The sequence below is a fragment of the Microtus ochrogaster genome, linkage group LG2 (genome assembly GCF_000317375.1).
Source record: "Microtus ochrogaster isolate Prairie Vole_2 linkage group LG2, MicOch1.0, whole genome shotgun sequence".
NCBI lineage: Eukaryota > Metazoa > Chordata > Mammalia > Rodentia > Cricetidae > Microtus > Microtus ochrogaster.
In genome coordinates, this window is record NC_022028.1 from 50,036,801 (window position 1) to 50,047,438 (window position 10,638).

A 10,638-nucleotide genomic window follows, 5' to 3' on the forward strand; every position below is an offset into this window, starting at 1 on the left:
TTCTTGACACACTTGCAGAATGTACAGGCTTTGTTAGCATGCAACTTTTGCATTTAGAAGCAGCAAATTAAATTTGTCTGAGCAGAATTGCTGTGTGCATGGAGGGTAAAAGTAATTTCTGCCCAAGCAGTTCCCCTGTCTTCTGCTCCCAGCACAGACTGTTGTAATAGGAATGGAGCTAAGGATGGCAGCGGAAACCCAGGAAGAGACAAAGATTCTAGGTTCTGGCAACATGGGTTTGTAAACAAAGTGACACAAATTGGGGCAGAAATTCCAGTGGGACCAGGCAAGAGACTAGAAGACTGGAAATATAACACAAAGCTGAGTCCCATCCAGATGGTGTTTTTAATAAATTTATCAGGCTCATATGAAAGATAGTAATGAACGTTCTAAATGGGGAGTGGCCCATTCCTCTAGGGAGAGCAGCAGCGCACTGTCCATGTGTTGCAGCCAGGAAGAGGCGCTCTCTCAGTCTTCCCAACACAAAGACCGCAGAATGCATTTCAACTCCTATGTGTTAGGCCGGCAAGGTAGGCAAGCTGAGGCTTGCATTTCTAGGACAAGAATTAGGGATCCAACTATTTTCTGCTGAAATGGAGGAAATAGCGTCTAGTTGGTATAGTTAATAGTGACATTTGGGACTAACAGCTCCTATAATATGATTAGCTTGGAAGAGGAGAAAGAATATAATCAAAATATAGTGTATGAAATATTTTAAAACAAGAAAAATAATTGCCTTAAAAAAACAGATAAAAGATCTTTTATAACTGGGCTGTGGTGACACAGGACTTTAATCCCAGCACTCGGGAGGCAGAGGCAGGTGGATCTCTGAGTTCAAGGGCAGCCTGGGCTACAAAGCAAGTTCCAGGTCTGCCAGGGCTGTTAAACAGAGAAATCCTGTCTTGAAAAATCAAAAAACAAAGCAAGCCGGGCGGTGGTGGCGCACGCCTTTAATCCCAGCACTCGGGAGGCAGAGGCAGGCGGATCTCTGTGAGTTCGAGACCAGCCTGGTCTACAGAGCTAGTTCCAGGACAGGCTCCAAAGCCACAGAGAAACCCTGTCTCGAAAATCCAAAAAAAAAAAAAAAAAAAAAAAAAACCAAAGCAAAACAGATAAAACATCTTTTATGTCTTTTAAAGCCAAACTGTAGTCTATATATATATATACAAAGCCTCCTTCCTTTTTGTACTCCCAAATGGTTTCTTGTCCAAAATATTTTTCTGTGCCGTGGGTGGCCAGATTTTCTGTTGACAGGTCGGATTTTGATGAAAGAAATTACGAGGACAGAAGGGTCATATGCTTACACAGCAGCTCTCCTGCCAAGGTCAGGACCCAGAGATTGATCACGACTTACTTTTCTAAGGAAATTTCTACCAAGAAAGCAGTGTTTGTCCATTTTCCTCTATAACTTCAGATTTTTATGGCTTTGGATGAGGAACTTTGTTAACAAGGGAAAGCACCAGAGCTGCATACAGCACTAGGAAAAGAAAGAACAGTCCTACCCTTAGGAAACTCGCGGACTTGGATGTTAAGGGCTGGGACAGGGCTGACGTGATTATCATACCATAATGGTTTACAGGAGGCTATCACCCGTGGCTGCTGGACCCACATCCTGTCCTCCCTATTCTACTTCCTGATATCATTTTCTCTTTGCATTGATCCAGAGCAAAAAGAAGGACTGAAAATGAAGAGAGGTGGCAGTGTTTTAACGTTGTGCTCTAAGAGACAAGAGATGCAGTTGACTACCAAGTAGCTATTAGAATTCCAACAAAGTCTCTCTTAGCAATGTGGGCATGACTAGATGACACTGGTGTGGTGGGTCTGTGTGCACCTTGGCATGTGAGCGTGTGTTCTGTGCTTGGCTTCTTCTATAAGGCCTGTCAATGTCTCTCCTGGCCTGGCTTCGCAGGAAACACAAGGCCCAGTTAGCTGGAGCCTGTCACAGCCCATGACTGATCAAGTCACATCATCTAGGGGCAAAATGTTGAGGCAATAACACACAGAGTAGGTGGGAATTGTTGCACGCTGGAGTTTGCAAAGACAACTCCCAAGCATGTCAGCATTTGAAATAATCATTGGTTGGGGGGTGGGAGAGCAGAGACTCTACCATCTTTCTTATTTTTATTAATGTTGAAAAATTTAAATATTGCTGTGTAGAAAATCACATGAGCCCTCTACATATCAGGTTTGGAGGGTGAAAGGATGAATATCCTCACCAGGAAATAGAACATTACCAAACTTTTGAATCCATCCTTTGATAACCCAGTTAGAACAAAAGGGAAGAAATAATGGAGAGAAGAGCTCAGGGAAGCTGGAAACAGAGAACAGAATGGGAAGTGTTGGTTGCGTGAAAACCGAACTAAAACGGGCAGATGTGTGTAGGAACAAATAAAACAAAGAGAAATGTGTAATGGGAAAAGGAGAAGAATAAAAATGGGCAATTCACAGCAGCAAGATCGAGGGTGATGGTATTGGGAAAGAGGAAGATAAAGCTCTTTTGACGAAGGTGAGACAAGCCCATCCTGATGCAGCAGTCAGGCCCTGCTGATTGGTTGGCTCCTAAGGTGGTTGAGGAGATGGAGCACTGGGTGGAGAGTGCGAACTTTACAAGTAATTTGGTGACCAATTTGGTACGATGTATGGAAGCTGAAGAACACCATATCCCATCATACCCATGAGTGTAATTCTGTTTCCATATATGGCTGTTGTACATGTGTATGTACATATATTTACATATTTCTTTTAAAAAGAAAATCTTACCCAGAAACTTAGAAGACACTTTTCTTTGTAATGGCAAAGAAAGAAAAATGTTAACAATCTACATGTCCCTGAATTACATTTTGTAGTATCTATAGGTTGCACACAGAACAAGGTGGCTTTCTTCCCTCCTTTAACCCCCATGTGAAGTAAGGTCATGTGACTTGCACTGGTCAATTAATTGTGAATAAAGGGATATGCCCCTTTAGGAAAAACATTTTAAGAGCTGCAATTGTACTAGGTCCTTTGAGAGGTATAATCAGCAGAGCCATCTCTGTAGGCAGAGACTGCTTGTTTGGTTTCTGGCCACCTAGACCCGAATAATAACACAGAAACCATATTAATTAGAATACTGATTAACCTATTAGCTCAGGCTTCTTATTAACTAACTCTTAATCTTAAATTAACTTATTCCTATTTTATATTTTACCATGAGGCTCGTGGTTTACAGGTAAGGTTCTGGGCATCATTTGTAGACAGAGGCTGTTCTTTCATTTCCTGGTTGCCCAGACCTGAAATAATCACACAGAAACTATGTTAATTATACCACTGCTTGGCCAGTGACTTAGACATATTCCTGGCTAACTCTTTAAAAAAAAAAAAAGGATTTATTTATTTATTATGTATTCAGTATTCTGTCTGCATGTATGCCTGCAGGCCAGAAGAGGGCACCAGGTCTCATTATGGATAGTTGTGAGCCACCATATGGTTGTTGGGAATTGAACTCAGGACCTTCAGAAGAACAGCCACTGCTCTTAACCTCTGAGCCATCTCTTCAGCCCCCCCCCCTGACTAACTCTTATATCTTAAATTAACCCATTTCTATTAATCTATATATTACCACTAGGCTGTGGGCTACCAGTAGGTGTCTTTCTCCTTCGGCAGCTACATGGTGTCTCTTTGACTCCATCTACTCTCTACATCTCTGTTAGGGTTTTCTGCCTGCCTTTACTCCAATGGCTGAAAGCAGTTCTTTATTACCCAATGGCAATAAAACATATTCACAGCATACAGAAGGGAATCCCACATCACATCTCTGCTACAGAACTTGGTTGGATGACAGTTTGTGCTGCCCCATGTTTCTGAGGGCCAGGGCTGTGTGTTCCTGCCAGGGTACTTCCCAGTATCTTGAGTCTTGCCTCCAGTGTTCTTCTTCATCATCTGCTTCCTTAAATCCTGCCTTCCAGTCACAGGAGATAGACGCAGCAGGGCTTATCCCCTAGGGGTAGCAGTCTCCTGTTTTAAGAGTCCTAGAGAGCTTCTTTTGGAGTTCTTTCTGCCAGGAGACTGTCTTCATGGGGAATTGCACCAGGGTTTTTACTCTTGCTTTGGAATAAGGGATTCATCACCAGAAACCCATTTCCCTACCTCCTTCCCCTCCCCATGTTCCTTGTCTGTGGGTGCTCTTCCTTGTCTGTGGAGAGCAGAGCAATTAGTTGGCAAAGATGTCCATCTAAGCTTGTCTCATTTGAAAGTAGACTCAGTTGTAAGATGGCATGAGGTTATATGGTGGTGCTGTTTCTGTCTATCTTTTCTGAGTGGATAACAGTAGATTTGGGTTAAATGACGTAAACCCTTAAAGAAGATTGTAAATTTTGATTGCATAACATGAATACTCAGCCTCAGGGATTTCCATGCCCTTGGCTTTTATCATCGGTATCTTAGTATTTCTAGAGCCTCTGTCATACTGAACAACTATAGTTTTGTGGGATCCCTTGACTTTTATATGGCCTTGAAGTGTAAAGAGAGACTCAGAATCAAAACATAGCTGTTTGTTCAAGTTCCTGCAGCTCCTGAGCAAAAGCAAGCCCCTGTGTGGCCATGCACTGTGTGTTCTGAAAAGGGACTGATACCATGTCTGGGGCCCCTTTCCTGCTCTGCAGATTCTGAATTGCTTGATGTCTAAATTTTTCACTCCCAACATGTATGCAGCCATAGCTCATTAGACCAGATACTGGCCAGGGCACAGCTCAGTGATAGAATACCTGCTTAGAATGTGTGAGGACCTAGATTTAACTCCCAGAAACAACTGAAAAAATCCATCTGAGCTGGGCGGTGGTGACCCACACCTTCTATCCCAGCACTCAGGAGGCAGAGGTAGGCAGATCTCTGTAAGTTCAAGGCCAGCCTGGTCTACAAGAGCTAGTTCCAGGACAGCTAGGACTGTTACACAGAGAAATCCTGTCTCGAAAAACAAACAAAAATTCATCTAAACTGATGAAAAGTTTCTCATTGAGTTATACTTACAATGTATTTTCTCATTCTCTTATCAATATGCTCTTTATAATGCAATACTTAAGAATTAATTGCTACATATGGTTTAGATATTCCAACCTGAAGTTCAGTTTTTGCTTGTTTAGTTATTTGACAAAGAAACTCTTATCTGAAGATAATTAAGATGTACTAGTTTCCCTTTTATTATTGATTTGAGATGCTAATTAATTAGTTTTGTTCTGAGCATGCTATAAGGATATAGTTGGCTTCTCTTATCCTGATGCCAGATCTTGTGCTTTGGATTCACAGTTCCCATGGAGAATGTTGCAACGATTGCTGATTGTGCCAGTGTGATTGAAGGAGTCAGCCGGAGCCGAAATGCCTTGCTCAATGGGGACACTAAGAATTATGACTGGGATTCTGGCTACACGTGTCATCAGCTGGGAAGTGGTGCAATTGTGGTTCAGCTGGCACAGCCATACATGATTGGGTCAATACGGTAAGATTTCTTTGCATTTGTTAGTTCAAAGAGTGTAGATCTACATAATCACCAATAGCTTCAGAGAAGAAATTCTACTGTTTATTATAAAGATTGGAGGCAGGGCAGGGAGATACAGCTGTCTGTTTGGATTGTTTAGTAAGGTACCCTGAATATAGACCTGAAGTCAGCAGGGAGAGAGGACTGGATGAGAAGCCTCTCTCCGAAGGGTTTTACTCCTGCAGCCTCGTGTGTGGGTTCGAAGCTTACAAGGTCATATTGAGAGTTGTTGTAGGTTAAAAGCTTTTTCCAGCTTTGGTAAACACCTTTGAATATGAACCAGAGACCCAAATAAGAAGCCTTGTTCTAGACAGTCTTTTTAGTGGCTTTGTGTTTTTCTTCTTGATCCATTTGTTTTAAGATGGGGACTTTAACTTTGCTTGACTTAAAGGATTTTATTAGTTTTTAAGTATGAGACTAGTATCCCTCCCAAAAAAGTTAGTTCTTAGTGGTAGGTGCTATTTCTTTGCATTGTCTGTTTCCCCTCTGTGCCCATCTGCTCCCATCTTCTCTCTTCCCATCCTCTGCCCTCCCTTCCCCTAGCATCCCCTCTCCTCCTGTCCTCTCCTCCCTTGGTTCTAAGGAGGCCTTTGAAGGCCTCATATAGGAAAAAATAAATGTCTGTCTACCTCAGTCTGCTGAGCATGGAGTTGTTGGCAGGTCATAACTGTCCCCCACATGGTGCTTTTCTACACTTGGCTTACTCCTCCCTCTTCTCAGACAGTCTGCAGGAAGAAAGAGCCAGCAGAGGAAGGCAGAGGGAAGCAGTGTAGCAGACATAGCCTGTCTGTGCTCAGGATGCTACCATAGCTCAGGCTGCTTTGTGCTCCCCACACGGGCTGAAGAATCAGTGCTGGATGTCTTGAATTGAGACTGTCCAATTTCTTCATTTCAGTCAGCCCCAGGCCAAGCATCACAGGAGATCAAGCATGGGGCTAAGCACGTGGGACATACTGTTTTCTGAGCTGTGTGTATTCACTACCGTGTTCCCACCATCTGCCTAATATGCGTGCCTAGGCCTTTGGTCATTGGCGATGTAAACTGTATTTCCTTTGCAGTCTGTCCCTCTTTACATCTGTGCTAACAGTTGTCTTTTATTGGTCTTCTGGCACTGTCTCCCTACAATTTCTTGACGATTACCAATCGTGTCTCTGAGATTACATCTGCAATTTCTTGCAGCAGGCTTGGGGTGTAACTCATCTGAGCCAGAAGACTTGAAATCATTTAAATTGACTAGACACTCTTTCACTTCACCGATTTGGGACTTCAATTTTCTCTTTATTATGTTTGTTCTGCCATTTCTAATTTGAGGACCAGTCTTCCTACCAGTGAAGATTGAAGCAAACGGGCAACTTCATACCTCTGTCCAGTCCTCTTTAATGGCTTCTCAATCCCATTCACTTACCTGGTCCTGGGTGCTCTTCCCCCAGCACACCATCGGTGTCTGTCTCTGTGTGTCTCAAAGCCAACCAGCTAAATGGAATTCTGTTGTCCTTCCCCGTCCTGACCCAGCCACTGTACCTTAGTCTCAGTATTCTCCATTGGTTTGGTGGGTCCACACATCTTTGGCCAAAACCACAAGGCCGTCCTAAATTTATTCCCCTCTTTTATCTCCCCCTTGCTGCCCAGAAGTCAGTCCTGAGGTTCTGTGCTGCCTCCTAAACAGCTCCCAGAGTTCTCACTCTCCCAGCTGTGTAACCGAGTGAAACCTCTGTGGGGTCGCTTCTCTACATGATCTACCATCAGACCCTCTCTTCCCCGGCACAGTCCAGAGGGAAACGGTGTTAGGGACTCTGTTACAGCCTGTGCCCGCCCCGCCCCTCTTGATTTTTCAAGACAGGGTTTCTGTGTATAGCCCTGGCTGTCCTTGTACTCACTCTGTAGACCAGGCTGGCCTTGAACTCACAGAGATACACCTGCCTCTACCTCCCAAGTGCTGAGATTAAAGATGTGCACCACCACTGTCCAGCATTACCTGGTCTCTTGTGTCTTGAGACTACCCAAGTCACTGTGTCGGTCAGTCCACAGGTCCTGTGCTCCTTGACGCCATGCTTTTGAGTCTTGGATCATGTTGATCTCATCACTTACCTCGTACTCCCTCTTACTCTGGAATACTGTGGTATTCCTGAATCCATGTGGGAATATTGGCCATCCTCCCATAATCCTCCGAGCTTACTGAGACACCCTGTGTCTTAGTTAGGGTTTTGTTGCTGTGATAAAATGCCCTGACTGAAAGCAGCTCGTGAGATAAAGGTTGATTTCAGCTTACAACTCATGGGCCACACCCTAACACTGAGAAAGGTCTGTGCAAGAAGTCAGGGCAGGAGCCTGGAGGCAGAGCTGGAAAAGAGGCTGTAGAGGATTGAAGCTCACTAGCTTTCTCCTCCTGCCTTGCTCAGCTGCTTCCTTACAGAACTCAGGATCGTCTGCCAAGGGTGGTACTGCCTCTCTGGGCCCTCCCATCAATCAGTAATTAAGAAAACATCCCAAAGGTATACCCACAGGCCAGTCTTTTGGAAGCATTTTCCCCATTAAGATTTCCTCTCCCCAGGTATGTCTAGGTTTGCATTAACTTGAGCGAAGCCACACAGTACATCTTAATCGGGCGTCGGCACTGGTGTAGAGTTCCTGTTGTTTGTACCAGTTGTTGACTTGTCGACTCCTCCCAGCCTTGCCTGCTACCTGAGGCCTGAGGTAGCTCAGAACTGGCTTCTCACGCCAGGTTGGAAGTGCCCCTGCGGTAGTCCTGTGGACAGAGTGAAAATTATAGCGGCTTTAAGAGGAAATTTACAATTTTAGATCTAGCAGAGAGCCTTAGATGGTTGCCAGGGTGATAACTCAAACAAACAAGGGCTTGTCCTGGGGCACAGCCACCTTGACCTCTAGCTCTACCAAAGACTTGAATTCTGACTGTCTTGAGCGAAGTGTGTTACTGGGCTCCAGGCAGATAGAATGGGCCCACCTGGCTTGATCTAAGTGTGGAATGAAAATGGTTCCTCCAAACAATTACTTTTTTCCTGACTCAGAGGAGAGAGGAGAGCAGGCACACAACCTGAGGGAGAATTGTATATCTCACCCCAGTGTGGCGCCTCTAATTTCCTAAAGCCCACTATTGTCTCTTCAGTAAGGAAATGCATTCAGCTGCAGCACTGTGTAACTAGCCAGGCATTCAAAGAGACACGTCTTGGTGAAGCTAACATTATGTTGTCAGAAACGGCATTTGCCTCTTCTGTGACATTATTAAGAGGAAAGGAGGGAGGTTTCCTGGCCACCAGTGCCCATGGACAGCACTGGGTGTCTTGGCAGGCGGCAGCTACAGCAGCTGATGTGCCCAGATAGACATTTATTGATGTGAAGCTAGGTCAGTGGCACCTTCTCCTGGGGATGGCAATTGACCAGCAGTGAACCGATTAGTCAGTAGCATGTGACCCTCCGCTTCTCTTGCTCATGATGACTAACTCGCTTTTCTTGTCACTCTATCTGTGACCACCCAGTGACTTGGAATCCACACCTAAGGGCAGTGTTACAGAGCTGAGCTTCATTCTCCCTGGCACAGTGGTTGCAGAGCTGGGAACCTGGAAACTCACCTCCCCCTGTCACATGAGCTTTGAAAATACAGATTTCTTTATAGTTGGTGGCTTCTCAGGCAAAGGTCTCACTGGTTGATGTTCTTATTCCTCGTATGGTACATGGTGTGCTATGGTTAAGATCCTTCATTCTTTCCTGAGCTTGCCAAGTGGCTATGCAGGCAAGCAGAGCTAACTTTCCTGGCAGGGAGAGTGCCTAAGCTCCATGGTCAGCAGAGCCCAGCCCCTGCTGGGTGTCCCCTGAGGTGTTCTGGGTAGGGTGGCTAGACACACAATCCCTGATCATCTCCCTGTCCCTTCACTTTCATTGATATAACAGACACGTGGCTTTGTACTGTGTATCAGATACTGTGGGAGATGCTTAGGATACAGCATTGAGTAAGCAAGCTCAGCACTCGCATGCTTTTGGAGCTGACACTCAGAAGCAGAGTTACAAAAAAGAAACAAGCATGCTTATAGTGTGCTAAATTCTTGGAAGAGCTATGAGGACATCGGGAGGAAAAAGAAAGGGGGGGAGACAGTTGAATTTCAGACTGGGTGGTCTGAGAGGGGGAGGTGTGATCAAGCACCCCTCAAGAGCCAGGGTAAGTACCAGAGACAAGTGCCAAGGGCCAGAGGAGAGAGGGAAAATAAGAGGCAAGGCCTAAGAGATTTGGGGGAGTGACAGCCAAAAGGGGTTTTGTTACTGTCTGCATACTTAGCACCAACTCCCCGAACCACTTCCTCCCCGTGGCACTCCCTTTATGAGTGCCATGGGGAGGAGAACAAGAGATGGGGGCCCCGACCACACACCCTGGAGGTGCCTTCTTGCCCTGCCTCCCTGCGCCAGCTTCTGGAAGAGGCAGCTTCCAGCATTTGACTTGGGCAGGACATGCCTCCAAGGCAGTGGAACCAGAAACAAAGCAACTGGTCCTTGTTGCTAGGTTGACAGGCACAGCAGACTTTACTCACTTTAAGGGAGAAAGAAATTTCCAGGAATGTGGCTTAAAAGTGGATAATTAAGTACTAATTATATCATTTCCTTGGCATTTAAAAAGCATTTAAGATTTAAATAACAGGAAATCTTCAGAGGCTTGACCACATAAAAATACCAGGCTAGAGTCCTAAAACTAACCCGATCTGTTAGATCTTAGTTGATAATCCCCATCCCCGTAATGTAGGGTGGTCATCTTTCTGCTTGCTGATGGAGATGCCCTGTTCAGTATCCTCAAGTCTGGGAGAGGAAACAAGCGTGTTATGCAATGAGCTCACCTAATACCTGCCAGCCCTCCCCAGCTGATAGATGACAGAGCTTACCTAAACCATAACTGGAAGATAATCAATTACAGAAACAATTTTTACATTAGCTTGCAAAGAATGGTTTTGTAGTTGATACATACAATAGTCTAAGTAAAATATCCATAATGCTTTAAATAACAAACCTAATTGTAAGTAAATAGGCTGCCCAAGGAGGTCCAGTGTCAATAGATGGAGCTAAATCAACACAAATTGAGGAGTTAATGACACAAGAACTGTTTGAGTCCTCAGTCAGAATACACACAC

The 10,638-nt window shown here is 44.7% G+C and overlaps 1 protein-coding gene across 1 annotated transcript in view; it reads left to right on the top strand.

Annotated features, from left to right (window-relative positions):
* The window catches only part of Btbd9 (BTB domain containing 9), a 366,300-nt gene that overhangs the window by 270,076 nt on the left and 85,586 nt on the right, over positions 1-10,638 (top strand). Inside the window, exon 8 of the mRNA XM_005360314.3 lies at positions 5,281-5,470. Coding sequence (XP_005360371.1) covers positions 5,281-5,470 — 190 coding nt within the window. The remainder of the gene's footprint in view (positions 1-5,280; positions 5,471-10,638) is intronic.